Source organism: Azolla caroliniana, unplaced genomic scaffold (assembly GCF_043228905.1).
Source record: "Azolla caroliniana isolate FFs.n. ecotype wild unplaced genomic scaffold, voAzoCaro1.0.p SCAF_5, whole genome shotgun sequence".
NCBI classification, from domain to species: Eukaryota; Viridiplantae; Streptophyta; class Polypodiopsida; order Salviniales; family Salviniaceae; genus Azolla; species Azolla caroliniana.
In genome coordinates, this window is record NW_028230440.1 from 1,303,952 (window position 1) to 1,319,527 (window position 15,576).

The 15,576-nt window shown below is 35.3% G+C and overlaps 2 protein-coding genes across 7 annotated transcripts; one reads left to right on the plus strand and one right to left on the minus strand.

The window, feature by feature from the left end:
* Positions 1-663: 663 nt before the first annotated feature.
* Positions 664-7,162, plus strand: LOC147863513 (uncharacterized). The gene is made up of 7 exons (XM_087319984.1): positions 664-1,127; positions 2,488-2,577; positions 2,991-3,071; positions 3,202-3,333; positions 4,415-4,639; positions 5,044-5,136; positions 6,829-7,162. Exons 1-7 carry the CDS (start codon positions 768-770, stop codon positions 6,988-6,990), a joined length of 1,143 nt encoding a protein of 380 aa, XP_087176110.1. The 5' UTR covers positions 664-767; the 3' UTR covers positions 6,991-7,162.
* Positions 7,163-8,297: 1,135 nt separating this feature from the next.
* LOC147863514 (uncharacterized) lies at positions 8,298-14,851 on the minus strand. Of its 6 annotated transcripts, none has more exons than XM_087319905.1 (11): positions 14,737-14,851; positions 12,681-13,127; positions 12,368-12,460; positions 12,146-12,272; positions 11,928-12,008; positions 11,108-11,477; positions 10,829-10,944; positions 10,548-10,724; positions 10,129-10,271; positions 9,588-9,680; positions 8,298-9,389 (listed from the first exon to the last, which is right to left on the minus strand). In XM_087319905.1, exons 3-11 carry the CDS (start codon positions 12,448-12,450, stop codon positions 9,227-9,229), a joined length of 1,353 nt encoding a protein of 450 aa, XP_087176031.1. In that variant the 5' UTR covers positions 12,451-12,460; positions 12,681-13,127; positions 14,737-14,851; the 3' UTR covers positions 8,298-9,226. The 6 variants fall into 6 exon arrangements, 5 of the variants coding, with proteins under 5 accessions (XP_087176031.1, XP_087176029.1, XP_087176030.1 ...); XM_087319903.1 differs by having other exon boundaries at positions 12,146-12,281; XR_015529823.1 differs by lacking the exons at positions 12,681-13,127; positions 14,737-14,851 and having other exon boundaries at positions 8,298-9,123; positions 9,162-9,389; positions 12,146-12,281; positions 12,368-12,636.
* Positions 14,852-15,576: the final 725 nt, after the last annotated feature.

A 15,576-nucleotide genomic window follows, 5' to 3' on the forward strand; every position in this document is an offset into this window, starting at 1 on the left:
AGAGAGAGAGAGAGAGAGAGAGAGAGAGAGAGAGAGAGAGAGAGAGAGAGACCAGGTGGTAAGGTTGGCCAATGGAGACCAAGTGGTCATGGGTTCAACCCCTACATTCCATAGTGGCATCTAGTGAAATAGATATATATATGAAGTATATAATAGAGAGGTGAGGAAATTGGGTTTGGAACCCAAGACACATACAGTGCTTGTAGTGTTATCGACTTACCACTAGGGTAAGCTAATTACGATAAGAGAGAGAGAGAGAGAGAGACTCGAGTCTTGAACACAAGTCCTAGGGCTAGTTCTAATACTAGTATTCGAGCAACTTACCACTATGTTATGAAAATGAGAAAGAAGGTCACAAGTATGAACTACATCTTTTCCTTAGTAAAAACTCACCTTCCCATTAAGATAGAGCAATAAGGAATCCTAAGGAGGTCAATCAAACAAATTGATTGAGTAAAAACTCACCTTCCCATTAAGATAGAGTAATAAGGAATCCTAAGGAGGTCAATCAAAAGAATTGATTGAAGGAGGTAAGAAGATGGACTTTATATGTACATATGTATTGTATAAATGTATGTATGTATGTATTGTATATATATGTATGTATGTATGTGTATATATGTATGTATATGTATGTGTTGGTAGAGGAGGCGATGATGATTTTCCGTTCTCATCGGCAAAAATACTTAGCGTTGCTCTGAGAGCGTAAGCTCCCTTCCCCCCCCCATCTTCGTTCTTCGTTCTTCGTTCTTCTTCTTCGGAAAGGGATGAAGCTGATGATGATATCCATGGCTCCTCCCCCGGCTCTCGTTGCTGCTACGACTACCTCTGCTCCTAGTACTCTCCTTCTTCTTCCCTGTGGAGAATCTAGGACCTCCAACCATCGTTGTTATCACCAGAAAACGTGTTCCTTGCAAACCAATTCCCACAGCATTTCTTCACAGACAACCGATTCCCATAGATTCCCTTCACAAACGAGTGGCCATTTCCATCCATGGAGAATTCACAGACAATATGAGAGGTTATCCAACAGATTTATGTGCAATTCAGACGATGGATCGAGTTCCAGTAACAACGATAACAATGAATCTTCTTCCTCTTCCTCTTCTTCAAACAACAGCCTCACAGTAAGTCCTGTTCCATTGAATAATTCGTCAAGTCGTTTCTATTTTGATCCTAATTGTTCAAGTTCAGAAGTGTTCATTATGGTTCGAAAATGGACCTTCTCCAATTCCGTATACTAGAAGATAAATAATTGCAGAAAAACAATGATGTATCACGTATCTACTAATCTTGGTGGGATACTTCAGCTAGGTAACATTCAACCTATTGGAGAGGCATACATAAAAAACGTTTTTCATATCTTTTGACTCTTTCTTCAGATAATTACCATATGGAATGTGTCAATTCATGTGCACAAAATATTAGATTTACAAGAAAATATTGTGATTATTCAGAATGCATTAACGTATGCATTCAATTCTAAGAGCTACTGAATAACTTTTCAATCTTTGTGAACACGGTAGCATATGTGGAGGATATTCTAATCATATTATATTCACAAAAAATTATATCGAGAATGAATAATCGTAAAAATGCTGAATGGCGCGATGTATTGCTGCACAAAGTAGCCTAGGCAGGGTATCAACACCTAGTTTGCATTTAACTAATGCCTGAAAACTCTTAATTATGAGCTCTTTATTGATGCATAAGAGCATGGAGTTTCTTATTTTCCATATGATGTTCATAAAAGTGATATTTATGTATCCCGATCACAGTTTTGTAGAGAGATTGATGATGGTAAAAGGATTCGCTGAAGTTCTTTGTTTCGGACATGTCTTTCTGCTTCTAAATTTACAATTTCAGTATTTCTGGCTTTGGCTATATACACAATTGCGAAGATTTATTAAACCGCCTCTGAAAGAGTGTTTTGGGGAAAACATGCCCTGCCATTTCACTAAAACGGAACTTGCCAATATTGGAAATGTTGATGAAAAGGATAATAATCTCTTAGAAATATATGTCTGCTAAACTCTGTGTAAATTTCTGGTATTTTCTTATACTTAGCATTTGATTTAATGCATAAAGAAGACTGAATACAAACGTTTCCAAAAACACTGCTCTGAATCCACTATTAAAATATCCAACACCTGTTGAATCTTGATATTAAAGCTGCATTTTTGTTGTTAATTCTGCACTTTATCCAAAAGATTGATGAGATTTAGCCAGTCAGAAATTTGTTAACCAAACCTTGAGTTTCCTCACATTGTCAAAGAAGTGGAAACAATATAGGGATCAAATTCCATTGCAAAAAAAAGTAAAACTTGAAATCTATAAATATAAAACAATTAAGGATGATTACATGTTCTCTTGATATATAAGGTCTTAACGTAGATTGGATGAAGAATGATTACTTTTGGATATTCTACAAACTCCGCAAGAAAAAAAAGAACAAAATTTATCTCTTTCTTTTCCTTCATTTAACAGTCAAAAAGCAGGAGGGATATGCTATTGGAATATGTCAATACTGTGAAACCTGAATTCATGGAAGTTTTTGCAAAGAAAGCTCCTCCACAGGTCCGTATAAAGTTATAGCATTTATGCCATTTGGATATGCAAAATGTATCTTAAACGAAATTTTTTGAACTCATCTCCTGGAAAACATATATACGTTATATGTTGTAGATTTGTTTAATGAAATCTTCTGAACTTATCGCTCAAAAACTTGCATAAGTTATATGTTGTAGATGCTAGTTACTAAGTTCTTGTAAAATGAAATCTTCTGAACCCCTCTCATATAAATTACAGGTTGTAGATGTAATAATATCTTCTGCAGCTCTTTGAAAGTATATACAAGTTAGGTTATAGATGGAATTAAAATTTCTGAACTTGTCATATCAAAAATTTATGGAACTTATAGGTTGTAGATGCAATGAAGTTTTTTACGGAAATCTTCTGAACTCATCTCTTTGAAAACTTATAAGTTATAGGTTGTAGATGCAATGCGTCAAACTGTCACCAATATGCTTGGGACTCTCCCTTCACAGTTTTTTGCGATCACTGTCTCAACGGTGAGTTTTAAACTTTTAATTTCTTTTCAGCATTTCAATTATTTGTTTTCTTCTCTTACAGAAAATATATGATGAATTTTGTGATCCCACTTTTCTCTGTGTTTTTGTTGTTTTGTTTTGTTTATTGCAGGTTGCAGAAAATCTAGCACAACTTATGTATAGTGTAATGATGACAGGATATATGTTCAGAAATGCTCAGTTTCGCTTAGAGTTGCAGCAATCCTTAGCGCAAGCTGCCCTTCCGAGTATCAGTTCAGTGAAGGTGATTTTATACAGTATTAACTGCCTCTATTGGTATTATGTCTTACGTGGTTCATAATACTTGAATTGGTAGTTTCAAATTCGTTTCAACATTCGTTTCAACATTCGTTTCAACTTTACATGTTAATTGCAATATAAGATTTATTAATAACTTCAAATATTTCATCTTAAGTTCATGCTGGTATCTCAACTTAGAACTAATACTGGTTCTTATTAATCACTGCAAGAGTAAGCAAGTATTTTTATTTTTAGAGACCGTGATAAGGTTTTTGATTCTCATTGATATCGGATAATATGAGTAGATACTGGAACTCTAGTCTTTGAAGTGACAGTTATGAAAGTCAAAAATTTGAAGAAAAAAAAGGAAGATCAATCCATGTAAGATGATGAGTGCACTAAGGGATGAATAATGATGCCTCTGTACATTTGGAAATTTGGATCTTATTTGAAGGATGGAGCTTCTTGTATGCTTATGTTTATGAAATGACGGATTCTACAATTTTGGTATTTATTTTTCATTGCAACGGAATTGTTTGAGCAGAAATATCATCACTCTTCACTACTCATCTAGGTCTAAGTCACTAGTCCTAGACTTTATCAAATTTTGAAGAGACAAAAGGAAGATTAATCCATGTAAGAAAAAGAGTACACTAATGTACGAATCAGGATGCCTATGTAACATTTAAAAGATTAGATATTTTTTGAAGAAGGGAGCCATTTGTATGCTCATGTTCATGAAATGCTGGATTCTACCATTTCTGTAGTTGTTTTTTGTTGCAACTGAATTGTTTGCACAAAAATATTGTCACTCTTCACCACTTGTCTAGGCCTGAGTCATTTGTCCTATCTGGACTTTAATTACTCTCATTGGAAGTGATAGAAACTTTCTGGAGACAGCTTTATGCATTTAGCATCACAGATTTGGCACCTCACTCGAGAAAGCGATCTCCTTTTTACATGCTTTCTGATTTGTTGGTCAAGTCACTGATTTTTATATTATTTTGCTTCTTGTCTCATTCTCTCAATATGCACATCTTCTTAGAAATGATGAAAATATTTTGGGCATATATGCTTGTTTGCAGGAAGATCCTAACTATGCTCCTGGTGTCCAAAAGAAAATTAGTGGTGAAGTAATCAGATGGCATAATGAGAACGGATCAGAATCAATGGATGCATCAGTTTATGTTGAGCTACTAGAAAATGAGATTACTCAGCTTCAGGAACAGTTAGAACGTAGCAAAAAAGTTGCAAATGGAGGGAATGAACTCCTAAACTATCTAAAGACACTTGAACCGCAAAATTTACAGGTTAGATGTGTTTTAAGCATACTTTATTCAATCCCTTTCTCTTAACATTTATTTTTTAAAGAAAAAAACTAGGAAATACTCCTATAATTAAATAAGTGTAGAAGCGTTAAAAAACTTGTAATTTTACTGGGAGTTAATCATATAATTGCTCAAATAGCAATATAATTGAAATGAGAGAGATACTTTGGTCATTAATTTGCCCGAATGGCACATTTAATTCCAAGTACTTCAGAGTTAGGGCCATTTAGGGAAATAAAGTAAAATCCAAGTACTTCAGAGTTTTCCCCTAATTTATTTATTGATTCATGTTTGCATTTTAGGAACCTTCCCTAAATCATAGTGCTTCCTGTTTTGCATGGCTTCCTTGAGTAGTTTTATTGTTTATTTTTTATTTGTACGTCAAGGAATTAACTACTATTGCTGGAGAGGATGCGCTGGAGGCAATGAACACATTTATCCAACGTTTGGTTGGGATATCTGATCCTGTACAGCTAAAGGTTTGTTATTATATCACTTGACACTATCAGTTTTTTGGGAGGCATTTATTCTTTCATATCATGAGTTTTTTAGCAGTAAACTTCTTGCATATACGTTGTGACAGGTTTAAGTCTAAATTCTCCCATTTCACTTTCAGGGAACTCTAGGATAAGATTAAAGAGTGACATAAAAAATTAAAGAAAATATTTGGGATGCTCTACATAGGAAAAACATTACTAAAGAGTGAGCTATAGTTCTTGGTCACTTTGTTTTAAGGCTCACCCCAAATATGCTTGTTTATAAGGCTTACCGAAAATATGCTGCTTCTTTTACCCGCCTTTAAAATTTCCGTTTTATGCATTAATTAATATGTCATGTGCTCTACACAAAGAAGCTCATGTTACTATGCATTGTGTTGATATATCATAGGAATCTGATAGCCTTAACTGCTGTTTTTGACCATCGACTTATACCTGATGGAAAGCTTTCCAAAAAGGAATCACAAAATTGCATATGAGGGAACAAAACTGAGAACTTTGATCAAGGCTTGCGAGGGTGAGTGTGGAGGAGTAGATGGCAAATGCAAAGAATCTTGAAAATGAATCTTTGGGATATGGATTTTAGAGGTAGATTGAGAGCTTAAGGTTTCGTATCAACACATCAGTGTCAAATTATAAGTACATGTACTTGCATTTACATGGACATGAACTGGCATGCATATCTTGATGTTTCCAATATGCAACCTCAAAATTGCATAGGGGAACTAACAAAAAACATAAAATGGGTAAACGGAAAATGAATTTGAGGTATTGAAGATGTGTCCGTTAGAAGGCTGGGATAGGATGAATGCCATAAAATGGGTATTTGGAATATGAAATTTAGGTCTGAAGATGGTGGCCATATGATTTCTTTACCACATTATTAACTTCTAAATACGGTAATCTACCATCTATGCAGAGTACGTAAGTCTATAGAAGTAGAAAATAACAATATTGGCTATTCATTTTGTCTTTTCAAAGTAAAATCTAGAAACTGCAAAAAAAAGAACCTCAAGTAGAACCTTACAAGCAATGTGGTAACTTTTAATTCCAGGCTCTGAGGTATCTGCCTAAGAGACTGGGATGGGGGTTGGGGAGATGAATATTCTTATAAAAGGTTTAGGAGCCAAACTTCTGTGTTCTGTATTTCACCATCATGTCTGTTAAAAACTGGAATATCAATCTCGGATACAACTGCATAATCTGTTTTGAAACAATGAAACTTTGCTATCTTGTTTAAGAAAGGGCAAATTCTTCTTTTGCATTGATGGAAAATGGGTCCATTAAAGATAGAGATGAAGTGCTGATCATCCTTCATCTTTATGCTTGTGCCCATGTCCTATACAAAGATCATCTGCATTCTATCTGCTTTCATCGATTGATCTTATATTTAAGAAAAGAACTCTGGTGTATCCTTGAGTTCCCTCAAGTTCTCAGTATATCCCAGACGATGTTGTTCCAAGAGCACACAATGGATCCAAGAGCATCAGGAGAAATAATGAAAACTAAAAGACATTGGGGAAATAAAGAAAAACGTGGGGTTCTTTCTCGGTGTTTCCATACTGTCTTGCAACTAGGGTCCATGAAGAGATATGAAAGCTTTATATATTTCTAGGATCTCGAAAAGTTGTAACTGCCATTTTTTTCTGAGATGGTTTTTTCTCCGATTTGTAGAAAGCTATTACACAGACGACTTCTACCGACTTGGCAAAATTACTTTATTGGCTCATGGTGGTTGGCTACAGCATACGCAATATCGAAGTAAAACACGACATGGAAAAGGTATTAGGTATGCCAGTCAAACTAGCTGAACTACCACCAGGTGAAAATGTATAGAACAGGTGTTATTATCTTTAAAGAGAGGGTCAGAACTTCCCAATCTATATTAGGGCAGAGACATTTCAAAGCAGTATTCAAAGCATGTATTAAATTATTTGACATTCATCTCATAAGGATGTCTATGTTCACTTCAATTTTTTGGAGAATACAAAGATAATCTCTCAAGGTTTCTCTCATGCCCTTTTATGGTATACATGCTGTGCTGTATTGTATGTCCTCATGGTAAATCCTCTGTTGGAAGCCATAATTAGTGTGAAGGGAACAATTTAAAAGAGATACGTTTGCCTTACATGACAATGTTTATTGTTTTAAGAACGGACCTTTTGTCCTTGCAAAGGAAGAGGTGTGTGTAAACTGGCCATGGTTAGAAAATTTGTCAAATACAAATAATAATACTAGAGCAGAGCATATTATTGTTGTACATCACTCTTGACCTTCCCAGATATGCCAACATAAATTTAACACACTTTCAAGCTAACGTTTAAGTAGAAACAATTCCTGTCTTTCAAATAGGTACACAAAAAGGGACATTTCCTGTGTCTTTCACATGGGTATACAAAATGGGACACTGGAAATGGGGCTGAACTTATTACTCAAGGATTTTTGGATGAGATATACTAAAAATGGAATTGGCATTTTTGACAGATCCTACAATTTCTTGAAGCTTCAATTGTGTTCTATATCCAATTGACAGATGTGCTATTTGTTTTTGTAATACTAAACATTTGCGATCAAATAGTCTAGAATGCAGACCACAAATTTAAACTGAAAGTATTAAGAACTAAATTCTCTTGGCATCATCACCATTATTATCAGCCACAATGCATTCACGTTTGGAATAATATAATCATTCTTGATTTTAAGCTTCAAAATATCACAAATTTGTCATAATTTAAATGATCTTGCTACCATTCATGAATATCCTTTTCTCGGAAGTGATTTCTCTTCACTAAATTTGTGACCAAAATCTGTAAAACTTTTGCCCCACCTTTTGGAGACAAGCTTAAAAGGTAGGGCAAGGATTTCCATTTCAACGGGTGAAAAGTTAATAAAGGCTTGTTTCATAAACAGACAACAAATGTAGAGAAAAAACGTAGAAACATATATGTTGCCAATTGTCTTGCAACGTAATATTGTACTAGTAAATCTTAAACTCTGGCAAGAACCTAGTTGTTCGGGTCTAAAGCAACGTCCACTAAACACTTCATTTCATAAACACCCGAAGCCTTGTCATTGAAGAGTTGCCATATCAACCACCACCAGTTGAAGAGTTTTGCTCAAACCAATTATATAACAAGTCCAACTACCACCATCCAAGCCCAAGAATTCAACAATTGCATGTATAGTACAATTCAAAGACATTGGTATAAATGTGCCAGTTCCTATTTCACTATATTTATATGGATGGAGAGAGATAGGCCAACCCTATCATGCAAAAACATCTTCCACACTGAATGCATCCAACTTGTGGCTCTCAAAAATAGTTCTCTAATCTATTGTGACTCAAATAGTTCATTAGAATTTGTTGGACCAAGTATTAGTACATCTCTAATCTATGGGATTCCTATTTAGATTCATCTCTAGGTTTAGCATGTGGAGACTTATTTGAAACATCACCCACATTTACGAGTTGGTTCAAGTGTTTCAGTTCCAAGATATATGAAATAGAGAGGTGGCAAATTCCCATAACATTATTGAGACCCCTACCAATCAGCACTCAACTAACCTTCATCTCCACAATGGACATCTTTTATTGAAGTGCATTCTTCACAGCTAAAAGATATCATTCTTGTACAAATACTCATGCATGTCGGAGCATCCTGCCACACATGTTGGGATGCTGTAGGAAGGTCATTACACTACACAATGGACATCTTTTATTGAAGTGCATTCTTCAACGCTAAAAGATATCATTCTTGTACAAATACTCATACATGTCAGAGCATCCTGCCACACATGTTGGGATGCTGTAGGAAGGTCATTACACTACACAATCCGCTAAATCTCTAGGATTAACTTGCCAGCAAATTTAAAATACAGCTGAGGTACATCAAATGCATGCTGATGGATATGAGGGTGTAAAATTGCATGAAATTGCATGAAGTCCATTTTCTCTACTGTTAGGGATATCTAAAACATAGGCAAGGCAGTGATAAAGATCGATAAACTACAAAGAAATTTACAAAACATCAGAGAAGATGACGACGACAATCATAAGGAAAAAGGAAAAATCCTATGCCAAAGGGGATGGTTGTCCGGATCTCATAGAGGAGCTCCATGATGACTCTATACGTAGGAGATGTAGCTTCTCTACAAAATGTTCAAGAACCTGCGCTTCTACAGTTGGAGCAAATGCTGTGCAAATACTCAACTCTTGTACAGCTTCACCATACCTCCTGAAGAAGAAAAAAGCAAACGAAAATGAAAAATCAAACCAAAGCAAAGTAAAAATAGAGACTACAGGTTCATGGATTCTTATTTAAGAATTTTATGCAAATTTCTATGACATATATTGTTCTAAAGCTGGTTTCTTTTCACAGAATTTAATTTATATTTTGTTTCCATAGCTTTGTGTTTTAATATATAGATTATACCTGCTATGGTATAGCAATAAACCATGATCTCTTCTCAAGACCCAGTTGTGAGGCTGTAAGAGCAGCAACCTTTCTGATGCCATGAGTGCAAGTCTGTATCAAAACAACAAATTCATGCACGTTAAATCTAAATTAAAAATAAAGAAAAGCCAAGCATAACTAGCATACAGATCAATGCATGAATATCTGCAAACTAGTATTACAAATATATATATTCTATACTTAAAAGAGGAAGGTAAACAAAGCATACGGATCAAAAAGATAAAAATTGTAGGAGAGGATGCTAGTATAATATCCTTACGAAACAAGCACACCCAAGAAAGAATCTCGTGTGATGCTAAAGATAATACAAAAATATAGATTATTTGTACAAGAAAATATTAGATTTGGCTTGGGTAAATACTATATTTACTCTTTCTATAGGCTTGAGATTATTCCAAACTAGAGAGAAAGCCAAACATAGCAATAACACATGTAACCTTCCCTCAGATCCATCTCTAGTTTCCAATCCATAGCTTTAAGACATGTATATATATAATACCTGAGATTATTTGGCCTCAACAAAGCTCCAACCATGAGCTCTGAGTGATCCACAAGATTCCCATCATCACATATCAATGGTCGAAGAGGATCAGTAAGTGCAAAACCAGGTCGAGCCTTGCATGCATCCTCCCAATGGTGATGCTATACAACAAAGAAATAGGATTCAATGTTTTCAACAAAGAATACAAATATAAAAATACATCACACTATCAATTATACTCTTCAATGTTTCAATAGTAACTGAACTAGAATAAAGAAGTCACCAAAATTTATCAATTAATTTCAAAAGCACACCTACTAAATTCAGAAACTCACAAAAATTCTACTAATTTCAAAAACTTGTAAAAATGGATCCAGTACTAATGAAATCCAAGAAACGCATTCATAACTCAATTAGAATGAGTGGTTACTACTCACCTTTAAGTGCGACAATACCATCCCTACAATGTCTCTAATGGATGCAAACTTCAAACTTGATGAAACGTTATATCCATCTGTTAAGGCTCCAATGCTGGCCATAAGGTGTGACTGATGCTGGAAAGCATGCATTTCTAAAAACCAGTTTTTCCCTCCGCTGGATGACTTAGAGCATTCCTAAAAACACAAATATGATGGGGAGAAAAAACTCAGTGATGGCTATGTTTGAATCACATGGGCATCTCAACAAAAACAGAACATTCATAGGCTCATAGGCATACATATAAATCCTCAACAAGGGGCCACATGAAAAACTCATTGTCACCAATCTCAGCTCCTCTAATGGTAACACCAAGCCTCTTACATATCTCCATGTAGATGATAGAGAGAAGTAGACCTGAATGAAAACACCAAAGTTTATTTATGAAAAAATATCAGTGACTTTATTTAAGCTACATGCCCGATCACACTAAAAGATGTAAATGACATAGACGCATAAGAATAAGAACACCTCAAAATAACTTGTCGTGGATAGAGAGAGAGAGAGAGAGAGAGATTACCACTTCCTGATCCTAGAGTCATGACCAAATGAAGGTAGTAACTCTTTGTATCTAGATCTATAACTGATCGTTTGAATTGTTGAATCTCGAATAGAACCGTGCTACAAGCCTTCAGAATCTCTATAGGTTTTTGAACATTCACCTTCGAAGAAGCCAAGATATCAGTAACTTCTTTTACCAAGAAATCGAACCTAGAAGACCACATTCTCATAGTCCTTCCTGCAATAGGGAATTCATTCACATCGGGCTCAAAGACTTTAACAGCTTGAGCTCCTGAAAATCTCCTGCCTTCTGAAGAGGCAGCCAGTCTATCCTTCTCTCTGTTGAGAGACATGAAGGCTTCATCTTCGGCAGATACCAGTAGCAATGCCTACACAAATCAGAGCTTAATCTATAGTCAATATCAAAACCATCATATAGATACAAAGATTAAAAAATAACGCTTCAGCAAGCTCTCTCTCAAACGCCTGAGTTAATTACAAATATGATGAATGATCTACCTCTCTAATGAGTTAATTTATTTACACAATCAACCAAAAGAAAAACTTCAACTAGATTACATTACACATATGGCAAATTAAAATCCTGCAGTGTACTATCTAGCTCCACAATGACTAGATTAATTACCAAGAGAAAGTGAATCAATGATCAATTTAGCTTTACAATATTTGAAATTATATTTTACAGGATTCTCAAAAACTAATGCTTCAATGACTATCTAGCTTTAAAAATGACTGAATCCCCAATCTATGAGTACCAGCACTACATAAATCTTTACACATTTGTTAATGACAAGGGTAGAAATTATTCTAATCATTACCTTTATAAGGCATATCTCTTGATCTTGTTTCCTAAACGAGACTTCCTCACTAAAATGAAGCCTAGCTTGCTGAAGTATAACCTGAAGGAGAAATATCAATAACATAACTTCAGTAATATCAACGCAAATAAACTAGCCAAGTACTGTATTGAAAACATGATAAAATGTAATAACACCAGGAGGATACAAAATATGGTTTGAAGCACTTATAAAACCACCTCTTTATTGGACATGTTCTTGGCAATAGGGTTGTCATGTTCAATATTACAACAAGATACTCTAGTTTCCTTAAGAGATCTCAGTTTTCCAGCCTGTTTTTGAATGGTGATTCGAGGAAAGCCATACCTAGAAAAACTGAGGGGTCATGATGATGGCACAAGGTCCCTGCTGCAACACACAAAATTCTATACACAAAAAAAGTGTGATGGATGAGAAGCTACCTGAATTGGTATTGGTTTTCCGATGATGTATGCAGAAGTAGTGGTTGCCTCTCCAACAAACAACTCACAGTCACTGTCTCCATGATAACAAAACTGTCATCACAAAAGATGGATAAAACAGCTTTGGTTGGTTTGCATAACCGTATGATAAAGAACCAATTTTTGGTTAGCATAAGCTCATGATAAAAAACATTTCTTGGTTAGCGTAACCATTACAGAAAATATGGTAATGAAAGAACCATGCTTGGATCCCCCAATGTGTGAATTGAAATCAACAAACAACGGAGGAGAAAAAAGTTTTGAGTATAAATACCTTACTAAATATGTCTGAAAAGATTGAAATGGATATGTTTTGACAATAATTCTTTGGATCCAAGTGGGAAGTATGTACGATGATTTGCTGGATTAGATTTTAAGATTCTTCTTTTCTTCAGAGAGGAATATAGTTTCTGATCTCATTAACCGTATAGACGAAAATGCACCTCTTGACAAGGCATGAAGGGGCACATATGCAATATCACTCCAACGAGAATAATAAGTAGGAATTTCCTTGGAAATATGAATCTTAGATGCACAAGGAACTACAGAAATTTCCATGCCCAGCATTGGAAGAAGATATTGATCGGTTTCGAATCCCATATAAGCCTCCTTTTAACAAGTAAAGAAGTGAAAGATACAAAAAAAAGCTGCTTATGGAGTTTTGTTTTTATATTTCTAAGCAAGTTGCTCTTGGTTAAAGAGCTTCATCGTTACATTCATTCTGCAGAACATAAACCAAACTTTAGTGTCAGTAACAGATAGCTACATTATCAACCATTGTCATGAAGGAAATACAGCAAATTTAGAATGATGGGTGCATAAATTTCCAAACAGATTCTGTGACCACACAGAGATTCATAATTTACTATCATTCTGTAAAAATGCACCTATTTAATATTATGAATCCATAACTTCTAGCTTAAATCTGTTAGAATGTAAGCATGATGAGGCATCCTATGAATAAAAAACAAAAGGCAGATGGCTGATAGTGCCATATAAAGCATAGAATAAACGCGAGAAATTTCCGCAGAAAGATAAGGGAAAACACATTGAAGTGAAGTGAAGCATCTTGAATAATGAAATCCTAATACAGAGAACAAAGTGAAGATACGGCAGGGAATAAAACCAAAAGCCAAAAAGAGCACATCTACTTGAGAGCGCCATGATCAATGAAGGCACATGTACTAGATGAATCAAAAAGGTGAGAAAACCAGAAACATACAAAAGACACTTGGAATCGGACGTAAAAGATTTGACAAAGCAGAAACGCATCGAAATCAAATCAGTAACAATGCAAAGATGATATAAGTAGAATAAGTAAAGAATTTGATGCGAAAAAATAAGGGAAAACACAACAAAAACATATTCTTGGAATGATGCAAGTAAAGAATTTGATGTAAAAAGACAAGAAAAAAGGCACCGAAATCAGACCTACATTGAGTAAAGAATTTGATGGAAAAATACATTGAAACCAAGCCAGAATTGTAAGAGAATTCCTGGATTTTGCAGTAGGAGAAAAACAGAATTATACCTGAAACACAAAGAATACATGCTTCAAACAATGAGGACATGGTATGAGATGCACAAGTAAGGCATTATTCATGAATTTGGGTAAAAAATAAACGCAAAAGACAAGTTGGAATCAAACCGGAAGCGAAAAGAAAAGCTAATCAATGCATGTTAAAGCATGAAAGAAACAAATCTCATGACATCGGAACCAAAAAGGGAAGCCGGAACTTGCAACAGAAGACGTGAGAAATCCGAACAGAAACTTAAAGAAATGAATGAATGAATAAACCAAACCAAATAAGGAAACACATTGAAATCGTGTGAGAAGCAAAAGAGAAGATAATTTAGTGAAATTTGAAGCAAAAAGAGAAGCCAGAACTTGCAAATCGAAGACGCGAGAAACAAAACCAGATATATTGTAGGATGTGAATCAATTGAATCAATAAGGAAGAAATTATTTGAAATGAAAAACGGGAATCAGAAGATAAGCAAAAATTAATGAAATTTGAGATTTGACGCAAACCTAAGCACGTTTTAACAGAAATTTGGGAGGGAGCAAAAGAGTTGGCGTGAAATCAATGCATATTTTGAAGCAAAAGAGGAAAACCTAAATTCGCAACAAGGAGAATGCAATAATAAAACAAAAGAAAAAGTGCATTCATTTTTTTTCTGATGAATGAAGAAAAAAAGCAAATAAAATGATATCAAACCAAAGTAATCAATCATAGAAAGAGAAGAGAAGAGAAACCATTCATTATTCCGCGAGAGTGAAGAGAAAACGATGAAGAAAGAGGAGACACAACAATTGAACGGAAACTTACAAGGGAATGCTTGTTGTCTGTACTACGTACACGCCATTGATTTACAGACAGACATACACAGAGAGAGAGAGAGAGAGAGAGAGAGAGAGAGAGAGAAGCTAAAACGCATTCACAAAGGGCTCATTCATACACACACATATGTATGTATGTATGTATATACGTATATATATACGTATGTATATACGTATGTGTGTGTGTACATACTAAAAAACTAAAATCCAAAAGGCTAGCCTAGCCTGTTCACGAATCACAATAGCCAGCCAACCAACCCAAGTCCACACGCCTCTAATTCTTCTTCTTCTCCTCCTTCTCCTTCTTGTAAGAAAAGAAAAAGCACACAATTATATTGATTGTATGTCAAATCCACTTGTTAAAGCTCTTCTCACCTCCTCGTCCTCCTCTTCCTCGTGCCTCTTGCCTATACTTTTACCTATGCCAACCCTAAACCCCACATTATTCAACCTCCGGCACTCGACTCGTAACCATGAGACTTTGTGTGTGTGTGTGTGTGTGTGTGTGTGTGTGTGTGTGTGTGTGAGAGAGAGAGAGAGAGAGAGAGAGAGAGAGAGACGAGCATGCAGACAGATTGGTGATGTGCTCCATCTACCACCTCGCCCAGTGGAAAGATATATATGGTGTCACATGTTTGTGTTTTACTTGTGGGTGTCTAATATGATGATCTCCACCCCCCTTTCCTCACTCTTAGCATTAAGATGTCGTAGAAACATTCTTTTTCTATTAGGAGGTTGTGTGGCATCTCACGGCACAAGATTGCTTACAATGTGTGACGTAAGCAACTTCATGAAGCTTAGCATGTGGAGATGAGGAATAGATAGCATT